Below are 25,673 nucleotides of genomic sequence, written 5' to 3'. Positions count from 1 at the left end.
TTTTACGCATACAAAAAAAAATAAATGCCTGAAATTATTTCATAGAAAAGATTTCAGAACCCATCCCACATTTCAATAATTTGCCACTACCTCACTCAATGCTCACCCTCCACGTTGACGTCCTCCACACCACATTAAAGCGAGTGAAAGAGTTTATTTGTCATAGCTTTGTTTGTTAGCTCTTATCAGGTAAAGTGACACAAATCATTAACTCACAAAGGCCAGAGAAGAAAAGACAGATTGCCTGAGTGTGATATCTCCAAAGCTTAAAACTGCTCAAACACACTCGACATGGACTCCATGAACACTTGAGTCTCATGGCCTCCCTGAGTCAGTGTTAGTCTACAGTCCAGATTTACACTGAAGAATTTAGGTGTGTGTGTGTTTGTACATCTATGTGAAAGGGAGAGATAGATTAATAATTAAACACAGACCTACAAAAGTCTTTTTTCATACTGTACTTTTAGTTTTACATAAATGAAAGGGTCTTATTTTGTTATGTAGTTTGATATTCAGGGTAGTGTGCTTATATTTATTAAACGAGAACATTTATAATACTTGAGTCTCTGAGGCACATCCTGCAGCTGGTTAGTTCAACTAACAATATCTATAAATCTTACAAATTAATAGGCTATATCTTCTATTAGTGACTTCAAGAAGTCTACCTGTATAAGCAAATTTCCCAAAACGTTGAATTACTCCTTTAACTACATTTAAATGTCCCAAATAACTGACTGAAAATCTCTCTAATTGGCCCAAATGGATGTTGTAGCATTTTCATCTGTAACCTTAATGTGACAGGGTTCAGTCACGTTACAGGACAACACACATCACATTATGAAGAATAACAACACTTTTGGGAGTAAAACTTTTCCCCCACAAGATAAATCATTCAGTTTTTAGATTAGGATTAAACATGTAGTGGTTATGTTTAAGGCTGCCGTTGGTGTGTGTGTTTACCTCCTGCGCAGAGAGCTGAACAGCGTGACCAGGAGGTGTAGTGCCAGGCAAAGCCAGTCAGAGGATCCCTGTTCAGTGGGGGGTTGAAACGGTAGTGGATCCCTGGGTTCTCCTCCCTCACCAGCACCTAAACATACACACAACAAAACAAACATTTAACGTGACACAATGATGAAACTATGTGGACCTGTTATGAGGTTTCTTTCCAGTCTTACCATGACAATCAGGGTCATGTTTGTTGGCCCCAGAGCTTCAAGAGTTTCTGGTGCATCAGTGGGCCGCCTGTAGTGGAAGGTAGTACCGGCAATATCAAACCTGCGTGGCGTGTCAATGGTCAGCTTCCCATTGATATAGTACTGGTCCCCTTTACTCTTCAGCACTGGGACACAAAAAGGGAGAGAGATGGGATTTGGGCACATTTTGGATTTTATGCACTTACTGGGAAGCACAAAACTGACACAGTGTGTAAAGCCATGTTAGCCATTTACAGCTAACATCTGAGAAAAGTCAATAATTAAAGTTAGTCAAGTATCTATTACACATGAATCCTAGACTTTTCTAACAATAACACCAATAGTTGTGTTTATGTAGTTAGGTGGGTCACACAGACAATGGTATTGAAAAGATGTAGCTTTTTAGATTATAGATGGGTGTGTTTCTTAAAAAACAAAAGGGAGTTCAGATTTATCTGACTGCTTGTATTACTTGGGTGAAGTTGCCATGGCTACTTTTGACTTTGGAGAATCAAAACTGAATTGGGAGGCAAGTAACGATTGACACCTCCAATGCAACAGCGTTGCTATCAGGAGAAAAGACCCAGCAGCTGCTGTTTGTGTAGTATTCGGGCACTTGGATTTGGAGCTAGTTGAATGCACTTTTGATGAGCGAGGTGAACTGTCTCCTTGCTTCTAGTGTTTTAGCTATCATTATAGTATTTGTAAGAAATGTCCTTTTAGTGCTGTAACAAGTCGGACGTGAAAAAGGCCTGCAGAGATAAACAAGAAACTCAGGTGAACGTTGGAGTATTCCAGGAGAGGTTAAGACATTCTTTAACTATTTACTTTCATAGGTTAAACAGCTGGAGTACCATCTTACCAAGGTAGTTGAGAGAGATGTTGAGTTCTTGTATGTGGATGAACACTGATCCTTTTGGAATTCTGACCACCTCTTCATAACCTGAGACACACAGACCCACACAAAGTTAAAAAATGAAAGCAAGGTGAAGAAGGGTTTATTCACTGGGCAATGCATGAGTAGTGTTTAGCTCTGTGGGACGCCGATGGACTAAGCAGAGGCTTCAGATTCCAGTTGCATTCCTGGGCAGCCAGCCTCGGCTGCCTTGCTCGGCTCTTTGCTCGAGAGCGAGAATTATGCCAAGACCCGGTCTCTACTCTCTTCTTCTTCTCTACATTCCCTCCATCTGTTTTGGTCTCTTGTCGCCTTTATTTTTACGTTCATCTCACCTCCACCTGGCCTTGCTCTGCTTTTCTCAGCTCTGCTCTGCTGTTCAGCCAGCAGGCTAGCCACTGCAGCCCTGTAAATAACTTGAGCCTCACTAGAGGAAGAAGGAATAAAAAAATAAAAAAATGAAGGAATGAAATAATTCCTTCCAGCGCTTTGACCACAAGAGGAAAGGAGAGGCTTGGCTCGTGACCTTTCTGTGAAGCTCTGAGAGGTGGGACTGGCTCTGGGTTTCAAGTTGGAGGCGTGGAAGATTAAAGGGACAGAGTTTGAGGTTTTTGGCCTCAGAGATAGACACACAGAGAGAGCAAAAGAGCGAGAAAAGTGTGTTCTTCTGTTAACAACCGGGGACCTGTGCGGTAAACAGACAGCAAAGGAGTTGTAAACCCCCGGCCCATGACACTTTAGTAACCCCTCACCGCCTACCTGAGCCACAGTCTGGACAGATGGAAAGACACTTAACGGGACATTACTGCTTCTAATCTGACAGCACAGAGCAAGAATTAAGCAACACAGCAACCTCAACTTTCACTTTAACTCATCTTTTCTCTCATCCTCATTTTTTTTTTTTTTACTTTTTACAGTGGAGGTTCAATGGTTTGGCTCAATCCCAGACCATATTTAAATCACTTGAGCAGAGAGGAGAAGCACTGGCTAAAAGCTTTAGGGGTTCAGAGATATCAAAAGCTTGTTGTAGACATGATTGAGTGATTCTGACAGTCATAAATCTTTCTGTGCCCAGAATAAGCCTCCGATCCTGGCTGTAGAAATTTTTTGGTTACAGATGAGACCAGGCTAGAGCGCAGTTGTGACAAAGTAGCAAGTTGAGTTTAGATTTTAAGGACTTTTGACAGGTTAAGTCTGGACTGTCAGATGTCAAATTAACTCAATTTATAAAGGTTTTTATTGGGAAAAAAACATTTGGTAAATGTACATCATATGTCCAAAAGTGTCTAAGTACCTTGAGCCCAGACTTCAGCCCTATCTTGCATCTTTAAGATGAATTGGAACAACCGAAGCCTTATCATCTAACATCAGTGTCCAACCTCACTAATGCTCTTGTGGCTGAAGCAAATCCTTGCAGGCAGGCTCCATGAGTTCTTGAACTGGTGGTGATCAACTTTTGCAATGCATGCTGGGCTCATTAAAGCAGCACTCCACTGTTTTCACACATGAAGGTCAGTTTATTTGTTATGAGGTGTACCAAAAACAGATGCAAAATGTCTTCTGTGACTCTGAAGGGAGGTTTCTAATATCTGAGAAAGTTAATGTGTTGTCTCCAAACCTAAGCAGATGATAGTGGCTCTGCTTAGGCTTGGAGACTACCCATTTTTAAGACAAAGCCTGCGTTAGTAAGGAATGTATGAGCCTTTACAAGGCGCAGTCTAGTTGTATGACAGACACTGTGGGATTTTGACCCACAGTATGTAAAAAAAAAGTCAGGAAATCTCGACCTTTGCTACATTGTCTCTTGCTATTCCACCAACTTTATGGAAGTGCAGTACTGAATAACCAGAGCTTTAATGATAGCACTGACCATGGATACCACCCACAGATCACAAAACACACGACTTAACAACCTCCACTTCAGCCTTACTAACAGATTTTTTAGGCCATCAGATATTTTGAGGGTAGTTGAGACCTCAGCTGGGGCTGACAGACTGGCCTGGTCACTGTGGTCCAGAGCACAGCTGCCTGGTCAGGGTGCGTCCCCTCTGAGGAATCCTGGAAGGGGGTGAGTGGTGTTGACAGTTGGGTGAGAAACTCTGAAGTTGGTGTTGTGGGGAGAAATGTAACCCAGAATAGATCCAAAAGCAGCCGGACCTCAAGCCACACTGGTTGGACCTCAACTATATCTGTCTGCCACGTGTCCCTGGGTGGCTGGTGGATAAATATATGTATATACAGAATATGGTATGTATATGTGTATATCTATTTGTGCTTCCTCGTGCGCTAAAAATTCTTCTTTGAGATGTTGGGTAGTCTCATTTGAGCATCTGTATGTGATACTGAAGTTACTTGAGTTATTGTATTTGTAGACTGTATACGGTACTAGTGTAAAGTATCCCCTATCTTATTGTTTATCCTTACAGCTGCATTTGTTACTGATTTAATAATAACTGGATTAAGTAACTCACACAGCGAGCCATTTTTATGTTAAACCTCGTGCCGTAATTTCCTCATTTAAACACATAGTTGTGGTGTACCTCAAGGTTCGATTTTGGGCCCTATTCTTTTTTTCTATGCCCCCCTTGGTCATGTAATGAGTACAGATAATGAATTGTTTTCATTTCTATGCAGATGATACAATTATATATTCTTGTAAACCCTACACAAAGACTATACTGACAAACTAAATAACCTGAATAACATGACCTTTCCCGTAAGACTTTAAAGGACTGTGCAGGAATTCACTGACATAATATAGTAATAAAAAATGTGTCCCCTGTGGTCCTGAAAAAAATGCTTGATTTAGACACAATGATGGATAAGACTAGTAACTGTTACTATCTGTAATGCCAACTTTAAATCTGGGCTGCATCAACTCTCAGCTGTTGTATATACACATCATTTATCTCCAAGCATTCATCAGAAATACCCCAAGTACAGCAGGTGCTGAAATAAATGATGGTCCTCCAGCGATGTGGAGGTTTGTTGGCGTTATCAAATAAATAACTGTAACAATATGCTGCTGTGAATAGAGTTTGCATGTGAACAGACAATTATACAATACATTTTGAATGTCTGGATCCTATCCTATCCTATGAGTATCCTAACTCATGAGGGCAGCTTTCCAACATGCATTCACAATCTACTTTCCAGAATCCAAACATTACATGTGCACATTTTTGTGACAACAGAACAATTGTATTGTATAACTTCTCATGGTAAATGGCTTACGTTAACCTAATCTGATTCTAAGGGGAGTAGAGACTGTTCCAAATCCACTTTAAACCACTCTTTGCGCCATGCCAATGAAATCAGGACAGGCAAAATCTTTATCTATATGAGCAGAGACCTCTGTGACAGCAGCTCCAAAAAGAACATTGATGAGATGACTAGTGCTGGAGTGTTTTACTTGTGTACCTCCTTCGGTCAGAGAGTCATTGAAAAGTGCCTCCACAGACACACAGCTGCTCCCGTCACCCCCGCAGATCCGGCAGCGGTCCTCGCGAACGTCCGAGCCGAGGATACGATCACAGCCCACGTGCTGCGAGAAAGGAGAAACGAGTGAGCTGCAGGGTCACTCAGGGTCATGGGTGAAGGGGCACAGTCAGTAAGTCGAGAGGTGTCAGAGGCCAGCTGAGGGATTACCTCTAATGTCTTCCAGACCACTTTTCCAAAACACAGAAATATCAGATGGTAAGTCCAGATGTGTTTTCTGATCCTGAGCAGACATAATGCTCTTAGGTTGCTAAACTCATAGCTGTCGACATAAATAAGTTTCATGATGAGCGAAGCAGGTGGTTTTACTCAAACTCTTTAACAGTGAACCAAACCTAAACAAAAGTGTAGAGAATGAATGGCAACTGCTCTTGTTCTCATATATTCATATGACAGTTGCTTATTGTAGAGAGGGATAATGAGGCTTAAGTTTATTATTACTTTTACACTGATTAGATCACAGCTCAAAACTAAATACAGGGTTGAAACTGTGATTCACCCCATGGTTATCTGGTGGCTTTATAATGTGGGTAGTCTTAAATTATAAAAGCTTGAAATGATATAGGTTCAAACTAACAGGAAGCATCTTGACTAAACTGTAGTGTGCATTTGTGCAACGCCATTTTCTTAGTTTGGCCCTATATTTAATGTTTGGTCTATATTTTGTCCAACAGATCCGGGAAAACAGGGCTCTGGCAGACGTGCCTTTCGGTCTGTAGCGGCATGTTGTGTTCAACTGGACCATCTGTTCCCAGGTTCCTCTTCTACCTCCCACACTTCTCCTTCTCTTTCTTTCTCCCCTCTCATTGTTAGACCCCAACTTTGGAACTGAAACCAGCATAAGGCTCAAGAGTATGTTTGGAGTTTTATGTGTACAAAAAAATATATCAGAGGTAAGATGATAGCGCAAAAGGAGTGGGAGGAAGAGACTCTGACTGGATTGCAGAGAGAAAAGTCGTAAGAAAAAGGAAGGGAAAGAGAAAAAAATAGGAGGGACGTTAAGAGAGAAAAATGAGAGGAATGGATGCAGAGAGTCAGAAAGGGTAAAGAGAAAAAGAGAGAGATAATAAGACCGCAGTGAATGAAAGCCTGCCTGCATTGCAGACAGACTAACAGCTGAACTAGAGGGTCACTGAGTTCCTCCGGAGCAGAACAGAGTAGAAGATGGGGGGAAAAGAGAGGAGAGGTGGAGGAGGAGAGAACAGAGAAGGGGATGTTGATAAACAAAATCCTCTTTTTGGATGAGTGCAGGGACTCCAGACTCCCTGAGCTACTCGGTCTACGTAACCTCTGAGACAATTAAAATAAAGCGAGCTCATGGGGGGTAAGAGGCACGAGAGAGAGAGCTAAAAAAAAAATAAAAATCTTTTGGCACTCTGCAAAACTGCAGGCAACCACAAAACAACAAGCTGGATATCCTGAAGAGGTTTTTTTTCTCCTCTGCCCTCACATCTTTTTCTCCCCGTCCAAAGCTTCTGCTTACTTTTTGGAGAAGAGCTGCATCCAAAAAAAGAAGAACGAACAACAGATTTGGAATCAACAGCAACCACGTAAGCTACGCGCTGTTACCATTAGGAATTTTTTCACAAAAACGGCCATTTGAGTGTCAAAATGGGTTCCAGGGACCTGTTGGTTGTCTTCACTTCAAGAAATTGAGCAGCAGTTAGATGTTTTGTTTTCATTAACAGTTGGGATTAAGAGACAGTATCTGTAATGTGAATCTACAACCGCTGCCAAAGTTAAGACAATTTTTCAGTTAAGCAGCTGATCGTGATGATCATCAGCAGTTAGAGTCCAAACTAGACGGTGGAAGCTGTCCAGAGTGTATAGAGTGAGAATATACAATATTATCTCAGTTGAAGAGAGCCTTGTGTTGATCGTCTGTTCTGCTGCTTCAGCTGTCTGCTCACATGCAGACGTCTAGTGTCTTGTATTTCAATCAAACTCTCGCATGGACGCTTGCAAACACACACGCACACACACACACACAGAAGGGTCCTATCTCACCTTACACTCTCCGTTTACACACACATCCAGGGAGTCGTCTCGGCAAGGTGTGCCGTCCACCACAGCTGGAGCACGCTCTGTGTAGAAGTTGTATCCTTCTGCCAGGCAGTTGAGTGAACAGGGCTTCACCCCACCTAGACACATACACATACAGTATCAATATACCAGATCCCCCACATTATGGCACACAAACATGGGCAAAAAGACGTTCAAGCTCAACACTATTTTTTTAAATTGTTCACAAGATGGCAAAACAAAAGTTTTTATTCCATTTAGTTTGTCTGGATGTTCCATCTTCCCATTTTACAATGATGATCTTTGCTTACTGAATGTCATGGAAAAAAACTCAAGATGCTTTTGAGACATCTCTCCAAGAACTGAAATTTTATTAGCCTACTAGATTGTGGCCAGCATTCTGCAGTCTGAGCTAATGCAAATATCCCAAACTGTGCAAAATGTCTATGTGCAGTAATGAAATAGTCACTGAGGCAGACACCAAACCTCCTACAAGGCAAATGTAGCAAATAGCAGTTTTTTTTTTCAATTCCTGCACCAAGCCACAGGTTCACTAGCCGCTCTTAGTGGCATGTTGGGAGTTAAATTTGGTTTTTACATCTTCGTGAACACCTGACTAGACACTAAAGAACCACTGACACCTGCTTTTAATATAACTGAAAATAAAAACAATGCTGTAGTCATTTCTATTTAGGAATGTTGTTTTTCAGTGTAAATTTCAATGCCTCAACACATCTGTAATACTATTCAATGCGGCATGTGGCAAATAGGGATATGTGTTATACTGTACTGGTATGTGTGACTGGTTGCAAGTCTTTCGCACATGTTCTGCTGAATGCGTTCATATCATTATGAAGAGAAAAGGCAGGATGAGAGAGAGGGGAGTAGGAAATGTTTTTTTTCAGTGCTGACAAGCAGAGAACAAGCAGTTGAATGTGATTTAATCTCTGCTTTCCTCGAATACACACACAGAGACAAACCCACTGAATACGACTTGAATGAATGCATACACACTCACATTCACAGACAGAGTACTGAGAACTGGTATATCAAGACAAAGATACCAAACAAGGTTAGTGGCTAGACAGTGGCTAGCAACATTGTGTAACTTTTCTATCATAAAATAATAGCATCCTGTATGCCTGTTCTTGTATTATGTAACTTTGTGCTCTGGGTAAAATCTCCTGTGAGAAGTATTTAACACTTTATGGCACTAAGTCACACACCACCAACTATTTTACATATTTTGGACAAATTGGATCATATTTTAAGGAGAAATTATTTCTGTTTACCCTCTGATGTCCTCTGGCTACTCAACTCTCAGTTATTGACCATAGACAGTATAAAGTATAAAAAATGAGTTTCTGAAGAGTGTGGTGGCTCTGGCTGCTGCCATCTTGGCAGTCCTGCCTCTTTGGCCTTCTGGCTAACCTAAAAATCTGCAAAGACGTGGATCATTGGTGGATCTAAAGCTGGCCGAATGACTCCTGGATGCTCAAACAAGCCATCTGTTAGAGCAACCACCTGTCAATCAAACTGTCAGCGTTGTTAATTCTGCACAACCTTAAGCCTAAATATAATTTGATCGGCTTAGTTCAACCAGCCATAGTTGTCATAAACTATAGAGACCAAAACATATTTTTGTACCAAGCTGTGAACATGTTTATTTCTGCTGTGAAGTTTTAATATGGGGACTTATGGAGATTAACTTGTTCTGGAGCCAGCCTCAAGTGGACGTTCAAGGAACTGCAGTTTTTGGCATTTCCGCATTGGCTTCACTTCACAGCCATGGAGGTTGCCACTTGTTATTGACAGAGTATCTTAAAGAACAGCCCAGCTGCTGTTAGCTAATGTTAGCTCCGTTGGTTAGCTGGGCTGCTTAGACTGTGAGCTCAGCACTGGGCAAGTGTTAGTGTTTGTACCGCTGCCGTTTTGGACAACCAGGAAGAGGAGGTTTACAGGCCCGGGGTGGAGAAGAATGCTAAGCAACACCAGAATGTGTGCCAGAACCAGAGTGACACAAGCAGGCAATGTAAACAGAGGCAGAGTGTGGAAGAGTCGAAGAGACTGAAGAAGATTGACTTAAGAAGGTAAAAAGAGAATCAGAGAGCAACAGAGTAAGAAGCCACTAGACAAGAGTAAATTTAGTTACTGGTGAGAGGTCTTCTTGTTGTTGGACCAGTAAGTGATATTATTGTTGTTATTGTTAAATCAGAAAATGCACTAAATCAGAAAATGACCAGTTTCTACATAATTTTTCATACACACACACACACACACACACACAGAGTCAAATGTGCACTTCTTTTACTCTTTATTTTCTCCTTTCACTGTCCTGACATACACATACATACACATACACACACACACACACACACACACACACACACACGCACACACGCACACACACACACACAGCGAAGTGGTTTATATCCTTCATTCATCTGTGCATCTTGCCAACAGCTCCACTATTTGAGTGGCTGTTGACATCAGTCTGGGTTGTGTTTGTTTGTGCTGGCAGTCCTAAAGCAGGTACAGTATGTACTGGGAAGCAGAGAAAGAGAGAGAGAAGAAAGAGAGGCAGACAGACAGAGCAAGTGAGAGAGAGAGCGAGAGAGAGAGAGACAGAGAGAGAGAGTATGTACTGGCACAGCCTGCAGACGATAAAGTGGTCAGACCACGGAAAACTACAATTCCCATGGTGCCTAGCTTTGGCAGGGCAATCGAGGCTTGCAGCAGTGTGTGTGTGTGTCATAACTCGCAGGGTGTGTTGTATGGAGTGTGAAGGTTGAATGTGAAGGCTGTTGGACTGAGGAAAGCAATGTGGAGCAGCTTGTTTGAAAAAAAAAAAAAGAAGCAGTTTATACGACAGACCTTTTTTAATGAACTGTCCTTGGCTGCCTGAGCTGAGAGAGAAAGGGTGCCTCTGTTCTCAGTGTCAAGACAGAAACGAGAGACAGAGAGAGAGAGAGAGAGAGAGAGATTGCATAATAGTGAACTAAATAAAGTGAGAGAAGGAGGGACATATATAGAGAGCGGACTAGAGAAAACAAAGAGAAAGAGCAAGAAGAAGAAAGGGAAGCTGTCTTGGAGGGTAAAAGCTGAAATGAGAATATGAGGAGAGTGAGAGGGCTGCAGAGGACAGGGAAGGGGCTGGGCGGTGTGATCTGGCCTTAACGCAGGGCAGAGTCTGTGGCACTGTTCCTATTTTAACAGCTGCAAGGGATTTCCATTGTAAAATCAGCTGACTTGATGAAAGGAGCACTTGTTGCCTGAAGTTGGAATTGGCTGGCCATCTCTGTAAGCCATTATGTTTTTGGAGGGCTAGATTAAAGGCAGTTATGTCGTTGAAACTATTTATCTTTCACGTCCAGTGTAGTGCTCATCAGGAGCAAGGAATTCTCGCAAGGCATTGTGGGATGCACGGCTCTCTACAGCCAGCATCTGTGGGCCAGACAGGAGAGAGTCTGCAGCTTCGATTCACTTTCTACTGTCTCTCTCTCTCTCTGCACACAGACACAGACACACACAAACACACACTACTCTTGGTCTCCTGACTTCTGTTCATCTCCTGTCATCAACTCTTTGCTCACATCTTTCTGTCCCATCGTCATCTGTTCATCTTTAATATTTTCTTCTTCCTATCTCGTTGCACTAATCAACTTTTCTTCTACGTGAACTTTTACCCTTGTCTTTTCTTTCAAGGAAATTCTGGCAAACAAGTGAAATTGCAATGATATGTAGAATTATCACAGAGATTTAAATTTGTTTTTAGAGATATAACACCTGCTTTAACTTGCTGTGTGTGGTTCATCTTTCTGGAAACCTGCAGATGGTCTGAATGTAATAAATTATCATTGAAGTAGTGCAGGGGGTCCTGGTGGTCCAGGGCTTTTAAGATGCTGACTATGTAATCACAGTGTCTCTGGACTTAGTTTGGTTGGCATGAAGCTTTTGTTTCACATCATCTCTCATCTCTGTCCTCTCACGTACTGTCACCTTTATATTGTTGCGATCAAAAAGGGCAAAAATGTAACTAACATAGCAACGCTACAGCGTAAAAATACTCAATTTAGTAAATAAAAAATAAAACACAAGTAATTATAATCTAGTGTACATGAATATCAAAATCATGCAAATTGCTCCCTTTTAGAGTGTTTTACTATTATATATTAATTGACTGTGTTATTATTAGTTAAATGTAGATTTTAAAAATGAAGCTCATCCAGGAGTAGTTTATAAATGTATATACTGTATATTTTGTTATATAGTTTGTAAAGAAGTAGTAGTGTTGCAATGTAGTATAGAATAAAAAGTATGGATATATCACTGTATAAAGCTGATAAACAGTGGGTTATTCACATATTCAGCAGATATGGAGCAAAAGTAGCATTACTTTGGAATCATGTGTGTGTCCAACTTATGAATATAAGTTTAATATTAACTCTTGTTTTAGCTCTGCTAGGTCTACACTAACTTCTGAAGGAAATATTGCTTTTAAGTTACTATATACTCCATGTGTTAAACAACTAGTGTTGATAAGAGCAGTGTACTAAAACAGTAAAGGTGGTGGTGGACGTAAAACCAAAACAATCGTCTAAAAGACGCTAAAACGCTTCAGAGGGTTAAGTCATAATTCTCTGTGGAGTCTTCACTAGGAGTGATCCTTCAAGTCAATTCATTCATTGTTAATATAATAATGTTGATTAGTGCAGCTTTCCAACTACTTGAGTACGTGAATATATGCATGTCAGTGCAAATGAATACACACAAAAATACATAATAAGACACACACACACAGACTGACCTCCTCTGTATGGTTTCCAGGTGTAAAACTTTCCCCTGAATGGCACGCTGTCAAAATCAGAGCACTGAATCTCCCGGAAATCCCGAGAGCCTGCAGGGCACTCCTGTAACACACACCAACATATATACACACACATAAGCCTTAAAGAAGACATATTATGGTCCTTTTCTACAAATTCACACAGTTCTCAGGTGTCTTAACGAAACGTCTGACACTCTTTGATGAAATTTCCCCACGGATCAAGCATAGCAGCTCTCCCTGTACCCCTTCCTCTCTTCTGCATGACAAGCGGACGAAGCAGACGTGAGTACGACATCTATGACAACATGGAGCTTCACCTGGTCGCCCATTGAGCATTGCAACAGGACTGAACTAGAGTCAGACTCTGAGCATGAAGAGGCACAAGTCAAAGGAAAACAAAGGAGAGAACAGGATATCTCTGAATGGAAAGTTTATGATGTGTGTTTTTATATCTTTTTGTATGTTTGGAAGTTGATAAACTTCATTTTTTGACATTGTAATGTCAATGAGAAAAAATAAATAAGGACGGCATTCATGAGCATTCGGCTACCTGTCTTCACGTTTCAAGACTCTTCATAAGTATGAAAACCATAGACGCGTTCACCAGTAAACATGGTCACTCTTTAGATCGAAACACCGGCTGTAGAGGCTGTGCTGCTATAAAGCTAATGATAGAAGCTTGCAGTATGTTTATGTAGCGGCTATTGGAAGCTGTGTCCCTATTAGTAATTATGCAGCCATAATTTCTATAATCTAATGTGATTTACATTTTCCAACTGACTGGGTTACAGGACAACGCCACATTCAGAACCTACCAGCATGCAATGTCCTGAACCAGTGTGTTTAAATGTACAGACAGAGCAGACTACAGACCTTTAATCCAAGCAGTAAGTTCTTTTATGCATATAAATTGTCCGCGATTATAATACAAATATAATAATGATAACATACTGTTACCTCTATCTTACATTGTTTACTGTTAACCTGTCGTGTTTGTTACGTGTTAACATGTTACATATCAAACACTGAAAGCACACAAAACAGTTCATACAGTCTTCATTTTTATTCTCAGATTCTTACAACAAACAGCACACAACTTTTTTGAAAACAGAGAACAGCAGTCTACTCGTTAGCATAAAGATACAGATGTTTCTTTCCAAACAATAACAAAGATGGACAGACTTGTTAATGAGTGCCTGGCCAAAGCTGATCTGTAAGGTGAGACAAAAAAAAGAAAAAGATGAGTACATTGTCTGTTTGCACATTGTTTGACTTTGTGGGATTTTCAATAAAAACTTGTAAAACTTACTCTTGTGTTGGATCTGCTTTCACTGGCTCACCACTGGATATTGATGCTTGGGGACGCCCAGTGTTTTCACTCAAGTGCATGGCTGTCGGGTAGAGTCATGGGAGGAAAAGAAAACTTAGAAATATAAGAATCGTGATGGGGAGCACATGTATAAACATACAATGACACATTCCCTAAGTATTGAGACCATAAAATGATCAGTAGCAAACACTGAGAAATCTAACTGACACCAATCTTCTGATTTAACCTCTATTTATAAGATGGAGGTCATCTTACAGACGTTCAATGGACAAACTAGACCTGCTACTGTCGCTATGTTAATGTGCATCATAAGAAAAGTAGCTGATACGAAACACTAACTAACTAACTAACTAACTAACTAACTAACTAACTAACTAACTAAGTAGTTGTTAGCGTTAACTCATTGTAATCGTCCGAAAGAAACACAAAGCATACTTACATTTCCACTGTCTGTAGTTTTCCACAGACAGTTGGTATTAATCCTCTTTCAGGTTAATTCTCAGTGCTGTCCTGTGCTGTATTGTCCGTTTTGAAGGCAGTCAGAAGTGGTTAACGCACGCACACATACGTTCAAGTTCAAACTTCATCCACTCCGTCCTTCAGTCCTCGGAGGCTGGGGCCGATATACCAACTTGCGCTGGTCACTGCAGCCAACAACAGAGCAACTACCATGCTTAGGTCTGAGCTTCGACATACCGCCAGTGGTCATCTCTTGCGATGAAGAAAATGTCAGAGTGTCACCTTAGCCTTGCTCTGTATAACCAGAAAGCTGTGGGTGGACAGTGGGTGGTGGCCTCTGCTGGAAAGCTTGGGAAGTGGGTCAGGATTATGTTCATGAGCCCGAAAATGACGTCACAAGAGGACTGAAATCTGAACACCGCGACTGACAGGAAGTGAGACTGCAGCAGCACACGCAACAAGGAGGCAGTTGTCTTTTTCAATATTAGAGGGTTGGTACGCACACTGGCACAAATATAAGTGTAGAAGAGCTGAAAACGTGATTTTTTTGTCATGATATGTCTCATTTAAATCAAGTCATATTCATGACCAATCGATCATAATGGTGATGGCGACGAAGAGCAGCGATACTCACATCAATATTGCAGGACCTGAAGCGTTTTCTCTCCCCCAGACAATACTTTCCACCAATGGTTGGCCTGCAACCAAACAAATCTCAGTCAGTCACATCTGAGTACAATTTAACAAGATCTAACCTCTATCACACCACCACACAAACACTGGCTCCTGATCTCTGCTTTGCCTTCATCAGTGTGTTTTCAATCTCACCGTCTGTCTCTTTTATTGCTTTATTGTCTATCGCAGGCCCGTCACGACAACACCTCTACTTAAAAAGAAAAAAAAAGAAAGAAAAGGAAGCCAGAGCCAGCCTCCGCCAAATGGCTGCCTCTGCTAAACTTTCAACAAATTTAAACAGAAAGGAGCCAAAGCAAATATGAAAACGATGCTAAGAAATGATACGAAAGAACACTGTTGGCCTCAAATTTGGGTCAATTCATGCTCAATTTAATCAATTCAAGATGAGGGATCTGGTGATTCAAAAACAAGTCTGCTAGTCGTCTGGTGAGGATTCTGACTCCTATCTGAATTATTTCAAACACGATAAAAACGGTGGCACTGCTGCCTGGAGGAAGGTCATGGAAAGAATCTCTCTCTGCACTGAGTTTATATGTTCTTCCTATGCTCATGTGAGTTTATGTCAGTAGATGTTGCTGAAACCAATTCCTAAACCTGCGGTATTGGCTGACACCAGTGCTCTTTTTCTTCTGTATACTTGTTTGGAGCTGATGTGTAAAGTAGCACCAGGCTCATTGTACGTGAAGACTGTGTGTGTTTTGTTTAAAACTGACTTTTAAAATAAAAGTGACTAGGAACGGTATTTATTTTGGGTCACTGACCTCTGGCTGATATTTTAAATACTGAATATGACCAGCTAATAATCCACTATATTGCACACTGGACCTTTTAATGTGTGCATCTTAAAAAATAGTCTTTTTAACACAAAAAGACATGTTCCCATGGAGGGTGTTTCCTTTCTAAGCTGTGGTGGAAAGTTACTTCCTGTAAATTGCATGTACAGTAGGTTAGTTGCCAGGAGAAAATACTGGCAATAAACCTACACATGACTGCCAGGACAAAGACAATCATCCAATTTGTCTAACTCCGACTGCTGATGCCTCATATTAGCTTCGGCTGAACTTTAAAATGCATTTTTTCAGCGAGCAAGGAGTGTGGTTTTTTGTCACCCATCTCTTAAGCACAGTTGCTCTATGAAGGTATCAGCCAGTATGGACAGGAGGAACTACCACAATGTCCAGAAACGCCTTCAATGACATGTCAGTGTTGCGTTAAATCCTGTAACGTTCTGTATTTGGCACAATGCTTCTCTTTTAGTAGTTAACTAAAAAGAAATTAGCTTGCTAATTTAATCTTCTGATCGTGAGACATCTCATAATTTTAAAGTAACTTGAATTTTACAAACTGATCCACTGAGTAGAGTAGTGTATTTTACCCATACCTGGGGCTGTCACAGTGTCTGATAGAAGAGGACACTCCTCCTCCACAGGTCCTGCTACACTCCTCCCAGGGTGACCACAGACCCCAGCCTCCATCCACGCCCTCCGGACGAGTCCCATACGCCACACACACCCTTTTGTAGCACCACTGCAGCACAAACACACATATTCATAAAGATATTCAGATACAGTATTCACATATTAAAAAGTTTCAGTGAAAAAAAAAGAAAGAAAAAAAGAATAGGCTAAAAAAAGCAAACTGTCATAATCTTAAAAAGAATTCTACAACCTGAGAACAGTTTTTATTTTACTTTGTGTTTTTCAGGGTGTTTTTCTTTCTTTTAAAATAGTCTCTTCCACAAATATTTTTATTGGAAAACATGTTATCCAGACAAAATAACAGCCAGGATGAGTCAGCGTCAGTACACTTTTTTTTCTCTCGTGTAAGAAGCAGGAGAACCAATCCCAGATGAACAACATCGTCCTTCCTACACTAGCCTAACCTAAAAAAACAATAATGTGAGAAAAAGGTTTTAGTATTTACGCCTTTCTCGATGGTGTTGGTTTGACAGATGGTTCCCTCTGCAGCGGGAATGCTGCTGGTGATGCAACGGTTGCTCTTGCTCATGCACCAAAGTTCACTGCAGACTTCCTGTATGTGTGAGTGAAAGGATAACACAGGGCAGAGAGAAACAAAGAAAAGACTGAGACAACCTGTCAGAGTGTTTCTATATAAGCGCATCGGCAAAGAAGCACACTTCAGCTTTCTCTCTGCTCCCTCTACAGTGATGCCTATAACACATGGGGGTTATATTTTATTGTGTACATATGCTCTGACCACATAGTATCGATAATAATGAGTCTATAAAGCTGTATGCTGTTCCAGATGTCTATTCGTTTCGTTTCGAACCTAGCCCCATAAAAGTTGACCATGCAATAAAGTGGATGCTATTCAGCAAAGGTATTGCAAGATGTTTCCCGTTATCAGAGAGGTCGACTTGAAGGAGAGAGCCAGAGGAACACAAATCAGGTGCGACCAGCGAGATAAATAACTTTAACTGAGGTTGAGTCGTCACCAGAATGTACAGTGAAATGAAAAAAGACCTTGACATGAAAACGGGATCATTGTGTGGTCTTGAAGACTGACATGGTAAGAAAACATAAAAAGAAAGAGCTACTAAATTGAAAAGGGAACTGTGCTATTTCAGTCTTAAAGACATGTTGTTAACATCAAAGACGCTTCATCAGGCCTGCTTTATGGCAAAAATGACAAAGCCTCTAGAAAACTGAAGCACAAAGTTTCCCCTGACGTTGATCACAACTATTTACGTTTTTTGTTTTAATATAAAACATTGCCATATTTATTGTATTTTAGTCAATGAACACAACCCATGCACTGGTAGTAGACTACCCAATGAGGATTATCCTTCAACACGAGCACCAGTATTTACATATTTCACTCAGGTGATAATCAGCCCGAAAAAAGTACATTATCTGTACTGGAAAACTTTTTTTTATAAGTACCTGGTAAACCTTACTTAAGATGTTTATTGACAGAAAATAAGAAGGCGTAAGAAAGATTATTATTGCTACAGCATGTGATCCATTCAGTGATACCTCCATCATTTTAGTGAAATACAAAAGTATACTACAAAACATTTACAACCACAGAATAACATAACAATATATCTTGAGAAAATATAATTGTTTCAATCTTGAGAGATTTTGCCATGCCACTAATTGGTGTAAACTATCCCTGGGTGTTTTAGATCACTGTGGGCATTATTGCTTAATGAGTGGAAATATAACTCTGTTCTTTGGTTGGTCGACTGGTCCATCTCTCTAGTCCAGACCGAAATATCTCAACAACTATTCGATAGATTATCGCCAAATTTTGTATCATAGAAAATTATAAGCACTGTTGTTGCTCATATTTCAAATTAGGTTTGAAGGATGAATGAAAAGTGTAAACAGAGTACTCACTGCATATTTACACTGTCGGGATCTGACGCCGTACTGAAAGCGACATTGTTCGTCTGCGTCGTAGGCCTGACCCGGTGCTGTGGTGGGGTACACAAACTCCTGCTTGGGGGGAATGTTGTTCAGGCAGGAGCCCATACCTGAGCTAAAGTACGCCAATCAGAAAAGGGAGAAAGATTTAAACACACAACAACATGCAATGTTTAAGTTGTTTATTCTGAGAATATCCAAAGTAAGACAGCCTTTTTTTTTTTTACTGAAACACAAACAGATAATCAAATTGAAGTGGATTTGCCTACTGTCAAGATCCATCTGTTACTTGAGTGTTTATCTGACCATCAAAAATGTTACTCTGACATCCAAGTGAATTCTTCTTTCTCAAACCTCTAATTACCAAATTATTTGTGGTGTTGCAGATATCTGATAGGCTGACTCACTCCAGGAAGCTGGTGATGTAATCCCGGCTACAGGCCGACCAGATGAACGGGTTTGTCTTCATCGTGATGTGGTCAGCCATTAGCTTGGCGGTCTCCTGGCTGCGGGGCCCACAGGCGTTCCCCATCCCGTCATGGTTCATTCCAAACCTAAAGCCCGTGATGATACAGTGACAACACTTTGAGGCACTGAGGACCATTAATAGTCTCTTACAGCAGGGATTTGGACAGTGGAAAAAAGATCACTGTGGATAACCCAGTGGGATCTAAAGAACAGACATTAAGTGGTTTGATTGTCAGAAATGGAGTGCAGGTCAGAGTCTTGTCTGACAAAGTAAATTAAATTAACATCATCACACAAAGGATATATGACCTTAAGTCTGAATCATAAACCCACAGGAAATATGATTATTGACGTTAAAATGGCAGATCACCACAGTGTTAAAAGACTATAGACCACAGCTGTAACAAATGCTCAACTTCATCTATCAAAACTACACTGTGTGTTTTATTATTAGGTCTTCAACAAACTCAGTTCTGTTTATTGACTAAGGATCTAATTTACACCTTGTGGTCTCCTTGTGTGCAGCTTCTTGCCTCATAAAAAACTGCAACACTACATAGCATGAGGTCAAGAATCGCAACAATACGTCATTTAATGATGCAATAATGCAAATAAATTGCTAAGCGATTCAGCACTAACGTAATTTTTAAAGCAAAAATAGCGATGTGATCACATGCTGGCTTTCTCTCTTTTAATCCATCATCTCCTGTAACCACTTATCCTTACGGTAATGGTGGGCTAGAGCCTATCAAAGCTGGCATTGGATGAGAGAGTGAGAGACCCTGGACAAGTTGCCAGTTCATCACAGGGCCTCTTTTTTAATACCACAGTTTAATGTTGTAATGTAACTGACATTTGATAACACTGACTGAAAGACTGTAAAAAGACATTTTATAAAACTTTTATATAACTTAATAAATGACTCATTCAAATGCTTGCATTTGACCTGCAGTCCTAACTCCAAAAATATTCAACTTACTAGTATCACCTATGACAAAGAAAAGCGTTTACATTTGAGAACCAGGAACCAGAGAACATTTGTGATTTTTGATTGAAAAAACAAAACAAAACAATAAACTGATCATCAAAAAAGCTGCAAAATAATTTTCTAATGATTGACTTACACCTGACAGTCCAACATGAAATGTGAAACATGTGCTGTGTAAGCCTGCAGGATAGAGGACTAGCAGAATTCTCGGTTCCTAGACCAGGACTACGGTAAACCCCACTGACTGACACCTGATAGTTTACCAATCTGTATTAGGTTGCACAGTGTTGTTTTCCAAGCATTCGTGACTGTGATACCACTGACAGTAGCTCTGTTTGAGCCTGAAATATAAACGTTCTGAAAGACTTTCATCCCTCAGTCTTGGTCCGTCTTGTCTTTTCGTGTGAGTGCCCTCCACCAAAAACAGGCCTGTATTTAATCTAATCCCGCACCGTGATGTCAAAACAATTTATATGACAATTAAAAACAAATGTTGATCGTGTTGAGGCCGAGGAAACAGGTTGTGTATATAGACACACACTAATCAGCACACACACAAGGTCCAGCCATGTTGACTGGTAGGCCAGGGTCTGAGTACTCGAAAGCTACCTGTGTTTATCATTAGGGAGGCAGGACGCTGAAGGATCCACCATCTGTGTTAATACTCTCAGGGCTGTGTGTGGACAGAACGCAATGGGGCACTCAATTACTCTGCGCAAGTAGTTTACTCTGAAAAAATAAACCAACTTGATGGTTTTCTCAGGCGCAAAAGTGGGATAAAATCAGTAACCTCTGTTGATTTACTGTATTCATGACAGAAGTAAAGCATATAGACAGTGATACAGATCAGCTATACCAGGCAAATGAGTAAAACACAGTTTCCAAGTCGTCCAAGGTATCCAGATATAAAAAACAGAGGCATCCCCAGGTGCTGCACCAGCCACATATGTAACTAATTCCACATATAAATAGTATGACGAAAAGAAAATATACAACCATTAACACATTCTCGACTGATGGAAGTGACTCATGGTGTTAGAGATTACATAAACTATCTCTGGAGATCCGGAGATGTAATCTGAGGAGGGAGGGATCATCTTGGACCAGACTACAAGAAAAGGCACATGAGACACCTCAGGGATTTCTTTAGGGACATTTTGTGTTTCAGCCTCAGCTAAAGTACACCAACCATAGCTATGATACAGTAGGGGTTCGGGGACGGGGGGTTATGAACTTCTCAAACTGCTACAGTCTTAGTGATTGATAGCTTGCATGCAACATTGTGGAAACCAGTCCTGAAAGATTTATAACATGTCATCCCTATAGCATACTGTTGTAATAAGATAAATACCCATTTCAGACGTCAGACACATGGAGGATGCAGGTCTACTATTCAACCTGCGTTGGGCCATTTATATGTCTCTCTTTTTTGGGAAAATGGTTTTCCATTGATAAAGTCACTCAGCCAACCTGTTCAATATTTGTCAAGAAAGTTCAACCAACCAACCATCCAGCCAGCTGGATGACAGCCCTGATACTTTGATGAATATATATTTCTGAAGAAATAGTAGACAGATACTGTATGTGTGACATTAAATTGATTTATGTTGGGTTTAAATCAATAGATAAGTCTGAAAAACTGGTTTATTGTGTGTGCGCATTTCACTCACGTGTGTCCTATTTCATGGGCGATAGTGAAAGCTGTTCCCAGGCCAATGTCCTCATTGATGCTACAGCTCCTCTCTGGCTCACACATCCCTCCTACAGGAGCCAGACCTGGCTCACACACACACAAACATAAATATGAATATACCCCATATCTCTACAGTCTGTAAAACGATTAATATGATAAGAAACATGCAGACTGAACTACAAAAACTGGCTACTTTCAACATAGGAAACAAAAAGAGACTTAAAATGTTCAGACTGGTATATGCAGACCTTCTTAGCCCAGTCTTATATTTGTATTTTCAAATAATTATTGTACCAATCAAAGGTAAACTTCTCAAGTCATGCTCGATTCATATCATATTTGTTTTGGGTATACTCTATGCGTGCGTACGTTACATCTGGTTATGACCAATTGAGTTCACATTTTACACATGGACCTTGAATTCAGGGTTACAGTTTAGAGTTAGAGTATGTGTTCGTGTTAGGCAATAAGTCCTGAGGCATGTGGTCAAGGGGTGAGGGACTGCTTTACATCAACGAGGGGTACAAATATGTGTGTTTGTGTATGTGCGTGTGTGTGTGTTACCTAGGGTTTCACAGGGCTTGTTTTTTTGGATGCAGATGTCGTACCTGTGGATGAGAAGGAAAACCAACGAGGCTGTTTAAAACTAATACTACAGACATGAACAAACACACTTGGACTGGACATGGACTTGCAGCGTGTTTACAGATGGTGATGGACACACTTGCACAGACATTATAGACAGACGGTGGACAGCAGTGATAACAGACAGATATAGTTTTAAAAGAACAATAGCAGGAAATAATGTTCGGTCACTGTAGTGTCATCTGTCTGGACAGCTTCCATCCTCTCCTTGATAAATCTTGTCGTAAAACCCAAGTGTTCTCACAAAGCGACCACTGAAACCACATCGCAGAAAGAGATGTGGTTTTATCTATCTCTACTTTTCTTACGCCTCCTCTTACATAATTACACTCTGCTAGAAAGAATAGGAAAGTATTTGGAAGGGCCGGCCCCATTACATTATGACGACTCTGTCCAAACTATGGTTGTGTTGTTTGCTGCTGCACATTCCTCAGTCAATAGCATCAGTGTTTTATCTGCTTAATATGCATCCACCACTGTTGTGTCTATTTTCCTGCAGCAGCATCAGTAACAGAGTTAGAAAAATGAGGAGAGAATTTAGAGAATGCAGCGCTGTCAGATTCAATGCAGCTTTGATATAATTTCTGCTGTCTTTCTCGTTCTCTTCGGGTGTCTCTCCATTCCATTCCAAATAAATAAATCTGTCGTTGTACCCCGCCTCTATCTCTCTTTTTTTTACGTTTTCTGTCCAGATGCTGAGCTGGGCAGAGCAGCTCCAGTTATCATCACCCAAGACAGGACAAGATACAGCCCAACTCTCCTGAACTTGGCTTAATGAAAACCGATGAGGACAGGGGCTGAGAATGTAAGAATTCAGTTCAGAGGAAACACTGTTTTAACTCTTAAATGTACTGTGAAACAGACTAAACATATTTTGTTTACAAGAAGTTGCAATGGGAGGATATGAACCCATTCAGGCTACTTGCCTTGCACCCACACAAACAATGTCTTCAAGCTCCAGACCACAGTTACAGTCTTTATTGCTTACTCCTGTGAGAAAGGTTTGTGTGTTCGTATTTCTGACCTGGTGATAAGCACAGCAGTGTCATGGTGAGCGATCCCGTTGTCTGGTATGGCGTTACCGTAGCTGCTCCGGTGCTGGATGGTTTTTTGCCACTTACAGAAGCTGTCTAAAGACTTCCCAGCGTGGTGGTTGATCTCTAGAGTAGGCTGGATAAGAGAGACAAGAGAGGAAATACAGTCAAGGGCAAATTGGGAAAATAAACACATGTATTTAAATATTAAAACACAACAAAATATAATTTATTAGGATACTACAATACAATGGTATTCCAGTGTCAACAAGAGGGAGATTTCAACAATCAGGTGATAGGCCCAACAATGCTATGATAACCCGGCCACAGTCTTCCTGTATTGCAGCGTTTCAGGCTTGATTTCTGCCCTAGTATGTTAGTCTTTCTGTCCTGTGAAAACCATCTATCGCCAAAATGTTAAGAGCCGTGTTTTCAGCTTTGTGACACTACATTTCCCAGATATCCAACATGTTCTTAAATGGTTTATTTTGTGCAACATAAAACAGTTAAATCTTACATTTAACATAAAATATTAAAATCAAATTTGGAGATACATGTTATTTCACTGGACAGCAGCTTCATTAGACTGTAGCTAATGTGTAGGGAGGATTATAGTGGAGGTGCTTTCTAGTATTATGAGAGTGCAGAGAGGAGAAGGAGAGGAGGGAGTGCTCTGCTGGCCACAGCTGGCGAGAACTCGTAACCCAGGAATGCATGTGGTGACATAACTAGTAATTGTCTCATCCCACAGTCCCTCATTTCTGGGCCCACTGCTGGCCTGATTTTATTTTCCAGGGGCAGCTTGCCGTTTTCAGACCTGGAAACCAGCAGCAGAGCCACTTGCTGAGACTACTCTCAATCCTGTCCCGACCTCAACCTCAACGGTCCATGGAGAAAGAATAACAACACTAATACTGCCCACCGCTAATGATCCTAACATTTACTTCTTTACTCTGTCAGATGACAAACACATCCGAGTGGTAAATTATGGGGCTAATTCTGAGGCAGTATGAACAGAATGAATCATAAATGTTCCCTAATAAGACATCTATGGAGGAAACCTCAAAGCCACACTGTAATGCCCCTTTAATTCAGTATGATTCATTTGTCAGATTGTTAGAAGGTCAACATTATGATGGAGCCGGCCACACTGTCTCCCCACATGCTGCTAATGGTGAACTAATAAGGTCAGTTACTAGGTAGTCAGATGGTCCAGTCATTTCCTGTGCTATGCTGGTAAGGTCATGCACTTTTTATGAGTTGAACCCCTGCCTTGTGGTGAGGTGGGGATACAAGCTTTGCGCCCTTTCTAACCTCTGTTCACTTACTTATGTCACACAACAAGTAAGCTGTGCTAACAGCTCTGTGGGGATGTGTACAGCAATGCTTTGAGCTAAACGCTAACATCAGCATGGTAGCATGCTAACATTTGCTAATAGCTAACGAAGTAGAGCTAATTGCTGATGGGAATGACATTAGTAGGGTTGTAGGGTTCTTGATCGTAAATCAAAGTATTGGACTTGTTTTGACCTGATGATGGGCCTAGTTACTAAAAAAACTAAAGAATTCTTCCTGATTTTTCAAATGACGTGGTTGGCACTAGAGAAAAATTCAGAAAATTACCCATACTAAGTCTATAAGAGTTATCATCTTGAAGCCACCATTGTTACAAATCTTTGTGCCTATCCATTCAATAGATCTAGTAGTAGATTTCACTGAATAAGTGGTCTCACTAGTGAAAGCTTTGACTTGCTGGAGGTGCTAGAGGTAAAGTCAGGCGATAACTCATTAGGATTCATTCTCTGAACATCAGGGATATATGTATATCATGGCAGTCCAACTAACAGTTGCTGAGGCATTTCAGTGAAAACCCCAAATTTCAACCTCATGGATGACAGAAAAGTCAGGGGATTCATAGTCTGGGGACCATGAATGTATGTTCTAGTGGTTATGGCAATCCATCCAGTAGTTGTTGAGAAATTACAGCTTGGACATAAGTGGCTACCGCCACCAGTACAACTAGAAACTACTGGTAAAATGCCAGACCAGACCTCGAGGAATTTAGTGAATTTAGATCCACATGGTGTCTCTGTATCCTTAAACCAAACACATTTGGGTTTGTGCATCTCTGTTGAAGCAAATTTAGATTCTGGTGCTTTTTTGCATCAGCGTCTAAATCAAATTTTGAGCTTTTCTTCACCCTGGATGTGCGTCATAGTAATGGTCAGAGAGGTCACTGTTCAATACAGTAACCAGCAGGACAGTCACAAAGCAGCTCTGTCTGACAGGTACAAACCCTCACTCATATCCTGACTTTCCCGCCTTTCCTCACCCATCTACTTCTTCCTACCTACACCCTCTCGCACCTTTCATGAAAGCCAAGACCCACTTACACACTTAGAGTCCACTGGGAGTGGTGGAGGAAAAGACACTTAAGCCAATAATTTGACCCAAACAAGGAGTTCATAGATGCTGGTCAGGAAAGACTTAATGACGACAAGCACAAAAAGACGTACAGAGGGGAGAGGAGAGGGT

At 40.9% G+C, this 25,673-nt stretch overlaps 1 protein-coding gene and 2 long non-coding RNA genes across 3 annotated transcripts in view; 1 reads left to right on the top strand and 2 right to left on the bottom strand.

Moving 5' to 3' along the window:
* The window catches only part of adamts10 (ADAM metallopeptidase with thrombospondin type 1 motif, 10), a 50,738-nt gene that overhangs the window by 6,337 nt on the left and 18,728 nt on the right, over window positions 1-25,673 (bottom strand). The window contains exons 8-21 of the mRNA XM_010734474.3: window positions 23,129-23,274; window positions 22,024-22,067; window positions 21,437-21,542; window positions 18,718-18,864; window positions 18,284-18,425; window positions 16,845-16,952; window positions 16,303-16,448; window positions 14,860-14,923; window positions 12,416-12,518; window positions 7,594-7,727; window positions 5,509-5,632; window positions 2,056-2,136; window positions 1,176-1,339; window positions 961-1,087 (exon numbers count right to left, since the gene is read on the bottom strand). Coding sequence (XP_010732776.1) covers window positions 961-1,087; window positions 1,176-1,339; window positions 2,056-2,136; window positions 5,509-5,632; window positions 7,594-7,727; window positions 12,416-12,518; window positions 14,860-14,923; window positions 16,303-16,448; window positions 16,845-16,952; window positions 18,284-18,425; window positions 18,718-18,864; window positions 21,437-21,542; window positions 22,024-22,067; window positions 23,129-23,274 — 1,636 coding nt within the window. The remainder of the gene's footprint in view (window positions 1-960; window positions 1,088-1,175; window positions 1,340-2,055; window positions 2,137-5,508; window positions 5,633-7,593; window positions 7,728-12,415; window positions 12,519-14,859; window positions 14,924-16,302; window positions 16,449-16,844; window positions 16,953-18,283; window positions 18,426-18,717; window positions 18,865-21,436; window positions 21,543-22,023; window positions 22,068-23,128; window positions 23,275-25,673) is intronic.
* On the top strand, window positions 6,524-24,347 carry LOC109142735 (uncharacterized). Its single transcript, XR_002043061.2, has 3 exons — window positions 6,524-7,136; window positions 22,797-22,909; window positions 23,934-24,347. It is a non-coding gene; the product is annotated as an uncharacterized LOC109142735 (long non-coding RNA).
* Window positions 12,893-14,852, bottom strand: LOC109142734 (uncharacterized). Its single transcript, XR_002043060.2, has 3 exons — window positions 14,206-14,852; window positions 13,746-13,827; window positions 12,893-13,647 (listed from the first exon to the last, which is right to left on the bottom strand). It is a non-coding gene; the product is annotated as an uncharacterized LOC109142734 (long non-coding RNA).

The sequence above is a fragment of the Larimichthys crocea genome, chromosome XVII (assembly GCF_000972845.2).
Source record: "Larimichthys crocea isolate SSNF chromosome XVII, L_crocea_2.0, whole genome shotgun sequence".
NCBI classification, from domain to species: domain Eukaryota; kingdom Metazoa; phylum Chordata; class Actinopteri; family Sciaenidae; genus Larimichthys; species Larimichthys crocea.
Note: the sequence above shows the minus strand (reverse complement) of the source record. Positions and strands in the feature narration are given on the sequence as shown.